At 39.6% G+C, this 19,180-nt stretch overlaps 1 protein-coding gene across 15 annotated transcripts in view; it reads right to left on the reverse strand.

The window, feature by feature from the left end:
• The window catches only part of IQSEC1 (IQ motif and Sec7 domain ArfGEF 1), a 346,189-nt gene that overhangs the window by 166,748 nt on the left and 160,261 nt on the right, over positions 1-19,180 (reverse strand). For 9 of the 15 annotated variants that reach the window (XM_013187648.3, XM_013187634.3, XM_013187636.3 and 6 more), the window contains one exon: positions 17,940-18,026. The exons of the other annotated variants lie outside the window; for them this stretch is intronic. In XM_013187648.3, the coding sequence (XP_013043102.1) occupies positions 17,940-18,026 (87 nt within the window). The remainder of the gene's footprint in view (positions 1-17,939; positions 18,027-19,180) is intronic. 15 annotated transcript variants of the gene reach the window in all.

The following is a 19,180-nucleotide window of genomic DNA, read 5'->3' on the forward strand; positions in this document are numbered from 1 at the left end:
GTAGTTTCCTCCCAGAAATTAGAAGGAATCTGGTGGATGTATAGCTCGAAACTCTGCCATAATGTCTTTTCGGGATGGTGCATCATTTATCAGACACACAGCTGTGTCCTGCATTAATTAGTGCAATACACGGGACTGGAGCGGCCTCCAAGAACCGAAGGCGGACTGGTCTGACCGAATGCCTGCCCTGACCGCACGCCCGCTTCGGACCGCTGCCAGAGAGGGGGCCCAGGCCCAGCTGCTCCAACCCACTGCCTCCTCCTGCTGCTCTGAGAGGGCAAGGGGGAATGGCTTTACACCAGGAGAGAGGAGATTGAGATCAGGCGTTAGGAAGAAATTCTTCACTCTGAGGGCAGCGAGGTCCTGTCACAGGCTGCCCAGGGGAGCTGCGGGTGCCCCATCCCTGGCAGTGCCCAAGGCCAGGCTGGATGGGGCTGGGGGCAGCCTGGGCTGGTGGGAGGGGGCCCTGCCCATGGCAGGGCATGGGACTGGGTGGGCTTTGGGGTCCCTTCCAACCCAAACCATTCTGTGACTGCTGAATCACTCAGTCCTGGGGCAGATTCTGCTGTCTGCAAATGGGAACGTACCAATGGCAGAAGCCAGCAGGACACCTGCAGTGCTTCTGGTAACTACATTTCCATTTGGATTTCATTCAGAAACCTGTCTCATGGTAGCATGTCTGAACCGCAGATCGAAAGTAGAACAACCCAACTCCAGAGGCTTTGGCATAATTGCCTGCTAAGTAGGACAGAGCTAACAGTCACTCCACTGATATTAGTCACTGGAACAAAATCCTACACAAGTAGAAAATATGGTTCAATTAAATCTTTCTTTTGTATATGCAATTTAATAGTTTTACTGACATAACTGGTACCATTTACCTATGAAAACGTAGCATTCAGAAGAAGGACTAAGAATGTTAAATAAAACCATTGACATTCTCACATCTAATGTACTGTTCTCATACATTGAGCTTTGGATATTTTAATGAACCATTTAGAAAAGAAAGTACTTAAATACATGTTTAATGCTGCTCGTAGAAATAGAAAGCTTTCCTCACTTGGGGCTTGAATGGTGTAGCACATTCCTGAGTGGAGCTCTGCTGGGTCCAGGGGTTTGGCACAGCTCCTGGCTGGGAAGCTCGCGTTCCCTGTGCTCAGAGGGCAGCTCGCTTTCCCAGGTCTCTGACAGTTAAGGCTGGATTACAAGTCTAAGCAGACAATGATTGTTTAGAAAACCAACTGACTGATAAAAGTTTTTTGTTGGATCACTTCCAGACAGCACATGGCTAAGAGACCAAAAGGTTTGTCCCAAAGAAAGAAACAAATCAGAAGAGGAAAAAAGGAAAAAAAAAAAAAAAAAAAAAAAAGGCTTTAGGAAAACTCTGAACAAGCTTTTCTACTTGACATACTAGAGACTTAACTGAATTTAAACTGGCCTGTGTGAAAGCTACACATGTACTTCCTTCCATTTTTCCTCCTTCAGGATGCACCCATTTGCATCACAGGTTTCTATCATAATTTAGAGAACCTTCAGCACAGAAGCATACCCAAACACTCACTATTATGATGTGTTTTCCAAACCAAAGTATAATCATGGTATCTCAAACAGATTTTAAATCTGTAAGAAAAGTAATATCTAGGAAAGAAAGCCTTCTCAACGTCAACATAAAAGCCATGAGCAAATAGATTAAGAAGCTCAGCTAGCTCTATTAATTTGAGATGACTGTGCAAAGTTAAAAGTCAATTTCTATAGAGGCAAAAAAAAATAGAATAAACCAGTTTGTGTTTACAGACAAGACTGGGGCCTGCAGTCCCAGAGCAATCTGCAAGGCTAAGAATGGGGTGACTTGGGGAAGCTTCCTTTTCAAGAAAGGCTCTAATTGGAATTTTGTAGTAACACATTGCACAGCAAAAGATGGTATTTGAAGAAGTAATTTTGAAAGACTCCCCCCCAGCTAGCTTTGCTCCTGCAATAGCATCTGAAGGTTAATGGCCCTGCCAGTTAAGTCTCTTCACCCCTATGCCTTTCTGGGTTTGAGTTCACCAACTGCGTATGCCTGGTATTTGGGACCCCACTTGGGACGACTTCAGGCAGGTTTTCCAAAGGAGCTGCAAGTCCCCTAGCCCTGTATTCTGAGAAAATAACAACAAAATCTTTATCATGGAGCCACCCTCTTGACAATAAATGGTTAAGAGCATAATATCCATTGTGCTTCTAATCAGCCTTGTTATTCAAGATGATATCTTGCCAGAGGAATTGCTTTCATATTAACATATCACAATGATGTGGGTTTGGGTTTGTTAGAAACAAACTCAGTTGAATCACACTTATTCCCAGAGTTGCATGAAGATCAGATGTTTATTAACAAGCTTCACTACCATTTGCAGCTTAAATTTAGAACCATAAAAACAAAACCAACTGATACATGCAACATGGGAATAGAGGCCTTCCAAAGAAGGAAGAGATAGTGCATTGCTGATAGCAGCAGCCAGTTGTGCATCGTTCAATTTGAAGACATTAAAGTTTCTAGATCTATGTTTAATCCCCTGTGAGGCAAAGGTCCAGGATGCTAATGTAATCTGAGACTGAAATGTTTGAAAACATCTTGTTCAGCAATATGGTGGAACAAACTTATACTACATTAAAGGCTCTCATTTGTGTCTACTGTGGTCAGAAGCACCTAACTTTCTCTTTTTGTTTCTGCGTTATCTGCAAAGAAAGCAATGCTTATTAGCGTCATAAAACTGAAAATGCTTTAACATTATGTGCAAGGCTTCTTAATTACTGTTAATTATGTTTCTAAAGTAACCTAGTTAGGCTCACTGCTATTCATTCTGTATGACTGCTTACTCACAGCATAAATAAAATGTTATCACAGGGAAAAAAACACAGAAGCTTCAGATACTTTCTGGACACATCCTCACACTGGTACACACGCAGGTACCACAAAGGTCTAAGTTCTACAAGTGTCCTTGCAAGGCATTTGAGATTGCATGAGTGAAAATAACAGGAAACATAAAATGGATGTGTAATTTAAAACAAGCGTTTGATTATCACGTTTCCTGTTGCAAGCTATAGTGTTACTACTGTCCTCCTAAACAGCTAGTAACACCTCTGCACAAGTGATGCACTGCAGTTAAAAAAATACTCAAGTATGAAAATAAATACATCAAATTGGCCCCATTACATTATAGCCTGAGAGACAAGTTATGACTTCATCTTCCAAAATACAGAGACCACTTCTGTTGGGTTATATCTCCTTTACGTGTACTTAGGAACTTTAGTTTGCAGGCAGTTCAAAGCGTAAGATCTGTTGGCATGGAGCAGTACATTGCTACACCGCAGGAGTGGTGCGGTGACAGCCTTTACTCCCCTTTTCATATTGGTTCATAGAATAAGAATTTGTTTTTCAACCTCACATCAGCAGCTTTTAATTCCCTGGTTCCGAATGAGTGCTCTAAGAGAAGCTTGCAGCTTAAGTATTTCCTGTGTACTGCCGTGTGCTGCAGGCACCTCCCTGTAGTTCGCACACTGCACCCCTCACACGTGTGCAGGAAAACAAAAGGCTTGCAGAGGAGCCTCCTTCCCTTGCACAGACCTGCAGGCAGCATGAGCCACGGTCTGCACTGCCAGGAGCTAATTTATCGTGTGTCATGACAAAGCTATTTGTTCCTATAGCTGTCCACAAACATCGATATTACAGTTTAAGAATTCATACGACTTTCAACCTACTTCAATACATTCTCTTGCAATCAATGATCATTTTTCTGCATGTCAGTGATTTTTTCCCTTGATTACCTAAGCATCTGACAAGCAGCAGCAGATTACAAAAAGGATACTATGGATCAGTGTGCGTGACCCTTTTGTTTCCCAGGAAATGTAACAGAATCACACAAGCTGTTAAGTGGATTCAAGGACCTACAATCAATGTGCTGTTTCCTTACTACTCAGTAAAGCTGCATCTATTTTATCCTTTTGATAATTTCTGAAAAGGAAAATTGACAGAGAAATCCATATCGGCAGACTCAGTAATTTAAATTGCAGTGCACTACTTTATCCATCTGTCAGAGGTTATAATGATTCTTTTATATATGGAAAACAACCTTTTTATCATTACAAATACACAGTAAACATTTTAGTAATTCTGCTGCTGATGGCTAGAAACCTACTGAATTGAAAAGGGAGTTACGTATTTTTTTAAAAAAGAATCATTGTTTTCCAGAAGAAAAGGCTTACAAAGGTAAGCTAAATAACATGCAACCAGCAGACTGCCACACAGTCTGAAAACAAGTACAACTGGAGCTACGTCAGCATGTCGGTGGCAAAACAAAAAGAAGGGTTAGCAGTGTGGATGCCTAGCTTTAGGAAGTTACACAAGTGCCAGAGTGTAAAAGCACCAGATTCTATATTTCATATTATAAAATCTGGTAAATAAATTGAATTTATTGTAATAATAATTTTCACTACCCTAGCTTTTCATAATAAAAGGAGCCAGATGAAACCACAGCACGATGACTACATGCTTTACACAACTTCAGAGTTCAAAGGAGATTGCCATATTCAGCCTAAGTTCCATACGGTATTTACAGTGGATCTGCTCGGGGTGCCTTTGTACCACCCGTGGGAACTAGAACAGTTTCAATGTAAACCAAGAAATCAGACTGTGCAATGCCAGATGCATCTGAGAGGGCCAAAAATTCTGGCTGCCAACTGGATGCAGCTGTGCATATTTGGAGGACAACCATACTTGGGAAACTGCTACCTACATGCAGTTACAACTGCTTTATGGATACAGACACACACAGCGCTGTGAAATTGCTTTGAAAAAGCTCTCAACACACAAAGAACACGGGGAAAAATGGCACGGTACCTGAAAAGAGAAAGCTTTAAATGAATCTTCCCTGCTCTTCATTTTCATATGTATTACCCAAAGACTATTACAGCACTTGCCTTTTCAGCACTAGGGAATTAGATGAAACAAATGACTGGTGGAAACGTGCATCTGGCTTTTACGCTTGCACGCCTGGCTAGAGCGACCACCACTTCACTGCCAGCCTCTGCAGCTCCATTTGTAACCAAAGGGGTGACAGAGGAGGCGTGCTACATGGGGACTAATGGAAATTACCTCCCAAGCTTTCCTGTTCACAGCTAAGCTGCCCATGGACATTCTAGAGATGGACCAAGTTTTGTGGCTGAGACAAACGCCTAATGAAACATGAAAGCAAAGCTTAGGATTCACAAAGCCTCATCTGTAGTAAAGTGCCAGGCTTCCTGCTGCTCCGCTTACACACCTAAGCCTTTGCATCAATCAATGGCTCTTTGATCATCCTCAAATCTTTCATGAAAAATGTGAAGTGAGTTGACAGTGTATATTAACTCAATTATTTTCAGTTTTATTTCAAAAAGCACTGCCTATTTTCTTGCCTTCAAGCACTGAAGTAATCTAAGCAAACAGTTTGTGGAGAGAACTACTACCGCTCACATCTTACCTGGAACCCAGTACATACTGGCAGCACCGAATTAAGTATATTTTCATCGAACTCCACAAAATTGAAAAGAAAATAGAACTGACAATAATGAAAATTGATTATAAAGCAGAAGGCATGTCTCTGGGCTTCATGAGAGCTGAACGCATGTGGAGAGTGCCTCAATTTAATGCTGAATCCTAGAGATGCGGCTCCCAAGGCCGGCTGAGAGCAGCAGGCACAGCTGAGGGCTCACCCACTAACAAAGGACAAAGCCGAGTGAAATTGCTTTCACCAGACACCTCGTGGCCAACAAGCAAACAAACTTGTTTGTCAGAAACATCTGCTACATCTAAGGAGATTGAGCAGGGGGCTAGTCACCCATTCTCTCCAGTGTCAGAATACTTGTCACCTGATTAATAATACAGCTTGTAGGATTACAAAATAAAATTATTTAAGTAACATCACCTGACAAAGATTAATTAGCTGTACTACACCAGCCTCTGGCAAAGTCTTGTCATGAAATATCAATTACAACTAATTGAATTCTCCATAAAGATGAATTTAATTGAGGAAGAGAGCAAGATAGATTTCAATGCTATTCAATTTTCAGGTGTGCCATGCTTCCAGTGATGGGCTAGAAAAAATTCAAAGGTGAATGAAGTGTAACATTTTCTTTAGGAAAAATACTTACAATAACAGGTCACAAATTGGGTGGATTTTATGCATTTGCTCTACGAATGAATAAGCCAAAATCACTAAAGACCTAAAAGCATACAATTAACATAAAAAAAAACCCCAAAAAACCTCTAATGGGTGTGGAAACAAAAGCACTTGCTTGAAACACTAGAAAATAGGTTTTTCATGAAACCCCATATCCCATGTACAATTTTTCACTTGAATATGGAAAATAAACATAACACTTGGAAGAAACAGTCTTTTGGTATCTGCAACTTCAGCTACCCAGCTCGTTCAGCAAATACAGAAAATCTCTAAAAGGAAACAGCAACACCCATATTTTACAGCAACAACCAAGGCAACACAGTAATTGCAGCTAAAGATTTTAGCTGAGCAAAACAGAGGAAGCCATGCTACTCAGGATCTCTGAAACCTCCTACCCTTCTTAGCATCTATATTTGACCTGATCAGTCTTTAATGAGTACCCAAATCTTTGCTCAGTAGGCAAACCAAAACTTATTAGCTGTACACTCTTTCCTTCTAGCCCTATAATGTCATCCTTTTGTGAAAAAGCAAAACCATCACCCCCAAAAACAAACAAAAACACACCGAAACCTAACAAAATCCTTTCCCTGGGGACATCCTTCTCAACCCCCCAGATGATCTCCAAAGTCTCTTTTAAGGACCAGTAAATGAAGACAGTTCTGTACATTACAGGGTGGAAACTGGATGGCAGCAGAACTGTGTCACCTAGTAGCTGAGAACAGGAGCCTGAATTTGGTCCAAAAAAATCTGGCCACACAAAAACTTACTGAATTCCTTAGATGTTGATTCTCCTTGTGGATTGATTCAATTAAACTGTGTCTCATCTTTATCTATCCATTTTTCCCAGCTCACCAGAGCATGTAATACCCCAACCACAGCCAGGAACCAGCCCCTGCAACCACCACGCTCGCTGCCAGGCATGTTCAGATACTCCTGCCCAGTGCCACGACCCCATTCAAACAGGAAGGCCAAAAAATTGTCCTTCAGCAAGCTGGGGTGGGGGTCACAAAATCACAAATCAACACACTTTCAGCTGAGTCACAAAGCCATTACTGTTGCAGATGACTCAGACCTTCTGTGCAGCTGCGCTGGCTTACAAATTCCTCCACCCAGCTCTGAGCAATTGCTGTGCACATTTTGTGAAGTTAAAAAAAATGTGAAATATACCTGCATGTAGAAGAGAAAAAACCAAACGTCTTGTAATTATAAGTGTGGTACCCTGAACTGAATTGTTATAATTAATTGGGTAGAGGTAGAACAATTAAGCTAGAATATCTGTTGCCTTGACAATAGAAATCTCCCTCTAGTAGTTTTGAAATTTTCATGCCATTTTTAAAAAATAGTAATTATCAATTCTTTTTCATTTGAAAACCTATTTGACAGCTTGATTAGTTTCTTGCCAAAATGTACTGAAGCCTAGGAGAAGTATCACTGTACACTTGCCCTGGTCATATACTCCTTGCTATGTGACAGACGTCTGACAGTAGGACAGCCGGATCTTTCATCCTACCCCATACATTTACAGTTACACACATGCACCTTCCCTGGAACTAACCCACACTACAGCTTGAGAAAGGGAAAGGTGGACCGCGTTACACAAGCAGACTCCACATATATACGGTAATAACCATAAAATATGTAAACAAAATTGACTGTAAGGCATGCTGACATATATATCCTATTTGTAATTCCATGTGATCAAATACTCCTCCATCCCCAGTGTTAATAGCATTTAAAAGTAAATATAAATCAATATTGATGGCTTCCACCATTGTTTTTATCTACAGGTTCAAGTAATAAAATAGGCCATGTCTATAGTGATTTACTTGCTGAGAAAGCTTCTAAAACAGATTGCATTGGAGCTCCCTCTAGCCACCATTTCAGGAACTGTTCAATTTTTGTAAAAACCAGAAATTTTCGTAATATTCACAATTCTGCCACCAACATAAAAATACCTTCAGATGTTTATGTAGATATTTTTGGTTATGCCTTTATTTTATTTATTTTTTTATTTTTTTTTTTACTGAAAATTCTCTGCTGGGTTCAGTGTTCATGCTGGAAAAGGATTCAGTGCTGCAGATCAAAATGGTCAGTTTGGCAAATTTATGTAAAGGGAATGTCACCCTTTCACAATTACGAATGAGGAGGTTACAGAAAGGACTAAGCCAAGTCACTGCCCCTTGACAAAGACCGCAGTGAGTCACCTTAAATGCTATTTTAATGCTGCTTCATTCTGAACAGCAGGTTATACTTCTTTCCTGGGCTTAGGGAGGTTTATGGCTAAGGAGCTTCCATAGCCATAAACTATCCATGATACTAATTCATTGTGAATCCTGAGTTACTTGAAATTGGAGCTGGTGCAATGGCTAAAGGAAATTTTTAAAAGCTTGATTTGAGTCATGGTTAAGATCTACACTCTACAACATTTTCCAGGGGATTATTTCTTCTCCTCATGTTTTAAAATATTTTGCTTCAGCTAGTTAGAGTTATTTTTAATCCTACTTTGGGAGATGAGTCTTCAATTTATCACAGCTGAGCTGTTCTCTGCTCCATCTAGTGGTGCATAAAAATCCACGCCATTCAAGCACAAAGTGTCTGCACAAACTGCTCTGAGCTGCTGGATCGCTTTCCCACAGCCACAGTTAAAGAGAGGAAGTGATGCATGTGCAGAAAATAACAGCAAGCCAGTAGCTGCTCTGCAATAACTGGTCTTACCCACCTATTTTAGGTGAAACCACCCTAAGAATATAAGAATTGAGTATGCTTGTGAAGGAGAAATCCACACTGCAGAAGAAAACCAAAAAATCCTCATCCTAATAGGTGCAAGTGCCTAAAAGTGCTGAAGGAGAAATTTCCTAACTGAACTCCTCCAAAGCAGCAGCATTCATGACCTTCAAGGTGGTGCATGAAACAATTTGGTCTATAAAAACATGAAAAATGTGATTTCTCCTCCACCTCCCATACTAGAATGCACAACAAGACAGTATTCACTATTCACAAAAGCAGCTGCAAAATCATCTAGGAATCCGGAGGAAATGGAAATTTTTCCACTGCTGCCTTTCTCTGTTTCATAATGACGTGCAGCATGTAGGTCACCTACTCTAAACTCAGGCAAACTAAAGAAGAATTCCTTCCAGGTTCCAGTGCTAAATCCTAAAATTCACAGCATGATTTATTTAGCCAGCCATAATTTATTTAAATAGGAAAATGTTTACTTGTGCATTTCTGACTTTCAGTGCATGAGAGAAGGTCAGCTTCTCGATTTGCTGCACGTAGAGTAAATGCCATGATTTGAAGACACTATGGGTACCAAAAATTGTTTCAAATGCTAGCAAATTATACTGATATTATCTTCCCTTAACTAGAAAACTACCAGATAGAAAAGAGCCAATGATAGCATCCTGTTACAGCTAATAATACTGATCAGTCTTTTACTTCATTTTCGCTGGAGAGCCATCATTAACTATAACCATATTCAAGGCAAAAGGGCTGGCACCAAGAGCTGGTGGCTTTAATTTTCATATTTAACAGTAGTCTTTCTTCTTTGTTTTCCTTTACGCAAATATAGAAAAGATACTTATTAAACGATGGGACAAATCCTACCCTATAGAAGAGAATAATTACAGTGCTTCTGTTCAGTACACCAAGTAGAGAGAGTTAATCACTGTTTACATTTGGGAGGGAGATAAGCAAGTCAAAATATCAGAAATTCCTACTGTTGCTATCTCTGGGTAGCAACTCTGAGAAAATCTTAATTATAGCAGTAAAACGCTAAAAAAAATCCAGCAACATTCAGACATCTGAGTGTTTTACCCTGCCCAGTAAACATCAGAACACTTCCAATGACATATTAAACTGCAGTAATCTATGACATTATTTCTGCATACATAATTTGCACATTTTACAGTGGGAATGAAAGTACTTCATGTTTATCATCTAATACCAAGAGACACACGTGAAACTAGGGTGCATTCAACATCAAATGCTGGAAAAAGCCAGATATTGTTCACTCTGCACTGTCAGAACAGGGGACGTAGGCAAACTGTTGTAAAATCATGACGGCAGATTAGCCTTCTGCAAGCAAACTCTTCCTTAGGCTTCAGACACTTCAGGATCACACCTTAGGCAGCTACAAGAAAACATTTAACAAGAAGCATAATATTGGAGCAGTGCTAAGAAACACTAGGATCAAATCTAATGGAAAAGCAAATAGTTTTTTTTTCTTGTTTGTTTTTGTTGTTTTTGTTTTTTTACTATGGATACCTTCAGAGTCATTAAAAAAGCACATTATACAGGATGAGAATGATCCTTATGCTACCTTTGCAGTTCTTCCCTTCTTGATTCTGATGATTCTCCTTTTATCCAATCCTCAGAGCTACATATAACTATCCAAAAAACAACCCACCTCACCCTTCACCCAACCACGTCTGCTCCAGGTAGTTTGGAGTAAAATTTTAACTTATGATAGCAACAACAGGCTTAGGAGCCTAACAGCCTTCCACCCACCCAAGTTTTTCTTCCTTGCTAGCTTCAGGCATGTGAACGCCACTTTACAGAAAATCTGTTTCCTGGTATACCTGCTTGGCGTGTTTAAGTTTGGAAGATCCAACCAATATAAATCCTCCAGTTATTCTAGAGCCACAAGATGTGTCTGGAAAGGTGTAATCAACAAAGTGCCTTTTGGGTAATGGTAACTTGGACTCTTCTTAGACACACACAGGCATGTTCACATTTACCTAGCTGGAGTTACGGGGCCATTCAATTACAAGTTCATTTCTTTGATGACAATTTGGTGCACAGCTTAGAGAAAAAATATTTTCATCAATTAGATACCAGAAGCACATAAATAATGATCTTGTACTTTTTCTAATGCTTAACATAAGACTTTGACAAACACAGGCAAACAAAATTAGAAGACAGATCCCAAAGAAGCTGAGAAATGTAATCATTCACAGGCAGAGTACCTGCTGTAACGACATAAACGTGCTGGTTCTTCAGAATAATCAAAAAGCAAGGAAACAATAGTTCTGGATAATCTCTGTATAGTAACGTTCACAAAATGTCATGTTGATGTTTTCCCAGACTTGAAGCAAACTTTTAGGACTGTAAGCAGAAAAACCATCCTAATACAGATGACATTACAAGAAACAGCTTGCCCCCCTCCTATCTTCTGAACACCTGGGGGAGAAGAAATCGTATTAGTTTGTGCCCTTCATGCCACATGACCACATACAGTAACAAAACGCACAGTACACTTATAGACTTATGGTACTGTTTATTTTACTTCAAAATAAATAGTGCATTTTATGTATTGTTTACAGTTTGCAAGTGTTTCAAATACTGGACACAAGGAAGAGAGCTGTAGAAAAGCATGGAGAAAAGATTACTAAGCACCGATGATAAAAATTTATGGCTGTGCCATTCTGAGTAACTCAGACTTGATATGAACAAGAATCCTATGGCATCCATGCAAATGTCAGTCCCATACACACCAGTTAGAGAGGAGAGATGGACTATACAGATGTAGCACTGACTGCACACTTAGCGACCCCGAGCTTCTCTGTTATCTTGAAGATGGACTACTAGACCCCGAAGGTGGACAGCAGAACTGGTGCAGAACATTATCTTCCCTGCCAAGGAAGAGGGGGGGCAAGAAAGAAAAAAGACAGAGGAACAGAATCATAGGGAACAGCATTAGGAAAATGAAGATCAAATTGTTTTTTGTTTGTTTTTAAATTCACAAACAGTGCAACTTTTTTGTAAGTACCAACTGGTAACCCCTTTAGTGTCAGAGACCAAACTTTCAACGCAACAACTAACAACCAAATGAGCACAGGCTAATACTTGACAGCTAAGCTCTCAGGCAAAAGCTGTTTCAAAAGGGCAAATTTTTTTCCCATACGAAAAATGACATTAAGTAGTCATATACATACCCAGCCTACTGTGGCCATGGGGTCTTTGTTTTTAACATATTAAAGAGAAACATTCCAGGATTTTCACTGCCCATAGTTCACTGAAAATGCAGAATAGATGCATTCCCACTCTGCTGGTGATTTACACACAGAAGTACTGATGATTGATAGAGCTGCACTTGACCCTTCACCCCCCTTCTTTTCAAGTCGAAAGAACTCTGTTTCCATGCAGAGTTGCCAGCATCATGAATGGTGCTACAAACCAGAAGGCACAAAGGCTATTAAAGCAGCAGTTTGGAATACCTACATCTGTAATGCTATAACGTGCTTTATGGCAGGTGGAGGAGGGGATGCCGGCTTAGCAGGAAGCTTATACGAGGTCACTTCTTTACCAGTAACACAACCACGAGCGATCATTTCCTTTAAACTAAATAACAAGCTAAAGGAGGAGGATGGAAAGAAACACAACGAAGGAAGAAAAAGCAAGAAAATCCAAAACCAAATACTAAATTTCATGATATTCTGCCAACTCCTGGTTGTTTTCAGACAGTTTGCCATGTATGAACACAATTCACTCTTTTTACATCACTAGATCACACAGGCATCAAGTGGAAAATTACAAGTATTACTATAATTTTGCCAGCTTTCTTTTGCCATAGGGTTTGAACACAGATGCCTTATCTAATCATCTGAACCTCTCATACTGACTTAGCACAGAGTATGAGATGTGGACAGTGTTTGGATCTGTTTTTCTTTGTTCATCTTGAAAACCAGGATAACCTAAAGCAAGATGCCGGCTGATCTGAGATATCTTACTTTCACTCCCTTGCTTAATGTGAAAAAATAATAATAAATTAAAAAAAATATATATATATATATAGTCAAGCTTTTAAATCCCTGCATATTGTAAAGAAGAAAGTGCTTATATGCTAAGTTATATAGCTAGGCAATTGTTATTCAGTTAGAAATAAGATCTCTATTTTTTTTCTTTTTTTTTGTACAAAACTTCAATAAACAGTCATATCAACAGTAGAAAGGATTATGAAGCATAGCTCCTGCAGCTACAGTTTTACCTGTGACTAATCATTGACTGGGTAACTACCCCAGGACTGAGGTTTCTGCTCTGTAGTGTGGGATATATTTATAGATGCTATGTGAGAAATATTTGCTATTTGTCTAAGCCTGGCAAACAGTACAGTGCTCACCCATGGAAAAAGTAAACAGAGCTGAAAAGAACCACATTTATCTGAAAAACTGGTATTTTTCAATTTCAGGAATCCAAGCAAAGAGTTCCCAGTTTTCCCTGACTGTGCCTAGTGTGCAAGAATACCCACAGTGCTCTTGAAAAAGCAGAAAAACTAAACCACTCTATTCAACAGAGAAGCATCTGCCAGCTAGACATCATTGTATGTTAAGCTTCTATGTTAGCCAGTTTGGGTAACAAAACAGCTACGATGCCTACCACTGGCTCAGGAAAAAAGAAATAGCACAATTATTCCTCCTATCATCTTTGATACAGTGGTTTGTTGCACGTACGCTAACATTACCTGGTGAAACAAAGATTCCACATTAAAATTTCACATAAGCACAGAATTTTCAGAATAATGGTTTTACCTCCCAGAGGTGCTGATTAAACATTAAGCAGGTAGAGACTGCAAGAAAATGATGGGATTTCTTTGGTACTATAACATCCTTTGCATTATCTTTTTGCTTTCACAGGTATCACTGGGGAAAAAAAAAAGAAAAGAAAAATCTCTAGCTTCAAGATTTGCAAATGGCCTTTGGACATGATAAGGGCATCTAATTAAATATTAGAAAGATGGAAGGTAGAATGGATGGAGAAAGGAATGAGTGACAGCCAACATTTCATGCAAAGCAGAACAAGGAAATCACAGAATTATGAATAAACACATAAGATCAAAAGATCCATAGTGGTAAGCAAATCTGTTTGCAGTTGTAGTTGCATATTCCCACCTATCGCAGATCTATTCAAAGAATACAGATACAAGTAAAACTTGACACTCCCAAGCACGAGCACTACTCATTGTATCTGTCTGGAGCTATTGCTACAGCAACACTCATCACAAAAGCCTGAGGAGCTGACAGCTACAGTGATATTTGGGGCTGTAAGGCACTAACACCAACGAAACCAACCTGCCCGCTCCCTCACCCCAATTTCAGCAGAGCAGGAAGCCTTCTGAAAAGGGTTGGCTACTGGTCTGCCTTCACCCTGTAAATACGACCTACGTGTTGAGGAGTGATGTAAACAGCCGAGTAACCAGAAAGTTCAAGGGCTAGACTCCAAGCTGACATCTAGGAGGTGCACAAAAGTGAGCGCGTGTAAGATACCTGGCACCTGCACAGATAGGCTGAACTTCTAACTAAACTTTGTTACACAGAAAATGTGCTTGGAAAACGTGGGACCAGATTTTTCTTTGAATGAGAAACAGATACAATTAAATTTGCTTTCTCTGAATACCATTGTAACTCTGGGCTTTGCTCTGCACATACTCTAGCTGCAGGGCCACCGAGATAAGCTGGGCCATACCAGGCAGGAGGCTCAGCAGCCGCAGTACAACTAAGACTGCAGAGATCCAGGACCTTTTTGAAGCCTCCCTGGTTCCAGACACCATCTCCTTTACTTTGCCCTTCACACCAGACGTAACACCTGGATTCAGAGCATCACTAACGAAGACAGAGCACCTCATGGAGTCTGCAGCTTTGAACGAGGGTACGTTATTTTTAAGGCACTGGGAGGCAGGAAGAGAAAGGGAGTTAAGGAAGCCAAGCAACAGACATTACTGTTATTTTTTTTTTCCAACTTCTAAACAAGAATAAATCAAAAGGAGCAAACACAGGAGGCATATGGGCTAACTGGAACACAAACATAAATAACTAGCTTAAAGTATGTTATGTGCTTAGGCTTCCCGTGATTTTTCTTACAATAGGAGAACGTAAGATAACTCATTTTATTTCTATCTATTTTGAACATTGTGAAATGATCAAGCAAGGGATTACTGCAATAGCTGCAGTTATTAAAAATGCATTATTTCCCTATTAACAATTCAAAACAGATGCCAAAGATCATCTAGACTAGAAATAAAACTGCTGGAGTGAATAAAACATCCAGCAATTAGCTAACAGCAAATCAGAGATGCTCCAGATTTCACTGTTGTGCATTCATTAATTGCTTCTTTCAGAGCAAATTTAATTTTTAATTCAGGGCTACAAAATTAATCCCTCTGTGTATTTTCTAAATAAAGCCTCAAATCTGAAGTTAGAATGAAGCACCCATTTCTGTCTGCATTGTTTTCAATTATTTCTATTTATAAATTGATAAATGGGAAGACCAAAAGCTAAATTTAATACTATTAAATGTATGTGGAAATTAAGAGTCTAATTGTGCTAGCATTATAGTAGCTGATTTTCATGCACAGCAAGAGGATTACTGTATTCAGGGCTTTTACAAAAACGTGCATAATTTGTACTCGGCAGGTATTACAGATACAGTGATGTCAGGTTGCAACTACCAGTTTGGATACAACAGCTTCAAAAATCGAGCTGTTGATAGGAAGACTATAACAGCCTGACTCTAACACACCACCACGTGTGTGTAGGATGCTACCTGGGACAGCATTCACATCACTGAGAACGTGAAACTAAATTCAACAGTACAGCAAAGAACAAACTTCCAGCTCTTTTTTTCCTTTCCAAACGGAGGAGTGCTTTAGGATCACAGGATAATTCATCTTCGAAAGGACTTGTGAAGTGTCTGGTGCAGTCCCCTGCTCAAAGCAGGGCCAGCTACACAATGTTGCTCACGGCTGCGTCCAGCTGACCGAGTATCAGTGGTGACAGAGACGCCATCTCCTTGTCTGACCCCGTACCAAAGTTTGACCACCCTCACAGTGAAATTCATCCCTTGCTTCCCCTTGTGTCTAACTGGAATCTGTCTTCCTGCAGTCTGCATCCACTGCCTCTCGCGCTGCCCTTGTGCACCTCCCAGAAGAGCTGGCTGCACCTTCTCCGTGCTCTCCCATTAAGGAGATAATGACAGCAACAGCCCTGAACCTCCTCTTCTCCACACGGAGCAGCCCCCGATCTCCCAGCCTCTCCTCCCTTGTCACATGCTCCAGCCCCCAGCAACTTTGGTGGCCCTCTGCTGGACTTGCACCAGTATCCTGATGCCTTATTAGACATACCAGGGATGATGTTTCACAAGTGCTGACGGAGGAGAAGAAATGCCTCGTGCCTGCTGGCTGTGCTCTTGCTAATACAGCCATGTACTGCAGCTGGTTGCCCCTGTCACACACCCAACTATATCACCCCGGCAAAAAATCATCTTACACCCAGGCAGCTTGTGTGTTGGGGTGGGGGAAAAGGGCTAAGAGAAGAACAAGGCCATATCCAATCCCTGCCCTCCCCTATTTCATCACTCATAATAAAATGGTTAAGTTTAAATTAAAACTGGTCTAAGTTTTTCATTCCAGAAGATATATTACAGATATGAATAATAACCTACATGGAGCAAGATATCAAAACATTCAAGAAACAACTGTTTTTCCCATCAACTCTCTATAGGAATGTCTCTAACAAAACCCTTAAAATTAAGGCATTATAATCTAAGGAGAAATTAAAAATAAAAGCCTTATTAAAAAGGAAACGGGAATCTAATAATGTTGAGGTCTTGCTCCTCACTGAAGGAATACTTCAAGTTGAAGTTGTCTTACAACTGAACTACAGATTCGCTACCACCAAAAAAAACTAAGAGCTCTGATGAGAGGAAAAAAATCATACAAAGTGATGTTCCAGTGTAAAACAAAGGGATGGATCCAAGCATGCATGGTTAGATATAACTAAGACATGAAAGATTAAAATCAAAGTATGCTTATGCATTTACAGATTTAGGATTCAGTGTTCGGTTTTGTGTTTCCTTATTACCAGTGCAAAGTGAGCTGATTTTTCGGCACCAGACTTAAATTTTTTGATACTAATAGTATTCATGAGCTGGCAATTATCACTAAGTTAATCACTAATAGCAAAAAGTAAAAGTTAAAGGCATTTTTTTTCATGACATGTATGCACAATTTAACACTTCTCACATTTCTAGTAACTTCGGTTACCTGTCCTTTGATGCTTCTGTAAGATGACTAAAACACTCTGGCACTGACAATGATTTGTATTAAGATGTGTAATTACTGCTGTCCACATGTAATCAAAGAGAACTTGGAAAACACATAGTCAGTAAAGAGATCTATGTTAAATAAAGCATTACTGGCTGGAAACCGTATATTTCTGATATATGTAGGGCAGCCTCTGCTCAGCATTTATATTTAAAAACCCTTTACTTCATTCAAATCAAAAAGCAATGCTGAGCCTTTTCCAGGTGTATGCCTTTGACCCTGAGAACACTACATACATGGCTATTCTGTCATGAAATACTTGGGGGGCAGGAGAAGAAAAAATTGTTGCTCATAAGAACAATATTCTGCATAAACTATGTGAAAATTTCTATGCCTTGATATGTTAGTTATGTGAGAACTAAACCTACAATTAGCTTCTTCCTACCTTTCGAAGCGTCTAGGGAGATGTGCCTCTTAAAGCACACGAAAGCCATTTTACTGTATCATTCAATAGTGCCTGAGAGAAGCAAATATAACTATCCTATGAGATGTTAAAAATTAGTTTGATATGTTTTCCTAACACTCAATTCTTTTTTCTTCCTCTTTTTTTTTTTTTTAATTTACCTTAAACTGCTATTCCTTTTCTTTTGTCAAATCATAACATTAGATGTCTCTTCAAAAATATAAAGTGTGTGGACCATATCTACTCTTACCTGTACTCTGAGTGTGTGGCAGGGACAGCTAGCTGGGTATGGTACAATGGAGCTGGACAGCAAAACTGGTGCAGAGTATTTAAAGACCTACGACACAAGGAAAAACACAAAGTCAAAACACCAAGTGTTTAGAAAGGGGCTTTTTACGGAAAGGCAGGCGCTGGTAGGTATATTTGAAACTCTTGATAAGTTTGAATGAAATTTGAAATGCAGCTGTCAATTCTGAATCCCAGGAAATGAGGAGGGAAATAGTCCCCTAGTTTAATATACACATCAAAAATGACAGTGATGAACTCTTGCAATGAAGAATCAAAGTTTTGTCGCAACATAAAAATAAAATGCCAATTTAAGACTTTGTTTTTGCCTTGCTGTGTGGAACAGAGGCAAAAGATAAACACTGAGGGTTAAAATTCCTATGGAAATGGAACTTCAGACTTGGATGTTACTCTGCACCAGTCATGCTGTTTCTTTGTTAATGGCATTTCAAACACAGTGCTTAAACATGAGGAGGCACAATGGGATGAGTAAGGACATAAGCTTTCTTCAGGCCCAGTAATTATACACAGGCTGCAATATGCCACTTACAAATTTGAAAGAATCTAAGCTTCACCCAAATTTTAAACAATATTCTGAAATGTGCAATATGAATTTAATTGATGTCATTTGTTCAAAACATGAGGAAAAAAAAAGTTTTACAACACAAAAAGATATCCTGCAGTCCAGATAACGTTTGTATTGTTAAAAACACACAAGAGTTGCAAAACAGTGAGGTACTGCATCTGAAGTAAAGCTTAGACGATCTTTAAGCAACACAGAGTACACTTAGCAGATTTGATGTTTTTGCCCAGAAACATTGAAGAAGATTTAGCACAATAAAGCACCCATGATAAAAACCACCTAACCAAATTTCCTAAAACATATCATTCCTCTAAGAAATAATAAAATTTAGACCAATATTTCCTAATCTTGCAGTGTGTACACATGGAAGAAATAGCCATTAAACTGAAAATACTCATTTAACTGAAAAGAATCCAAGCTGACTATTTAATAGACTGTGTATGTATGTACACACGCACATTTTTGCTTGGCATCTTGACAAATGATTCAAGAGATTGATTTTGATTCTTCCGGATCCCTGAGGCTTAAAGAAATCCTATGAGGTCACTCTCTCATATGACCAAACAGAGTGGTTATGCAAAAAATGTCGGCCCTTTTGAGAAATGCGTTGGTTACTAATCCTC

Source organism: Anser cygnoides, chromosome 10, assembly GCF_040182565.1.
Source record: "Anser cygnoides isolate HZ-2024a breed goose chromosome 10, Taihu_goose_T2T_genome, whole genome shotgun sequence".
Lineage (NCBI taxonomy): Eukaryota > Metazoa > Chordata > Aves > Anseriformes > Anatidae > Anser > Anser cygnoides.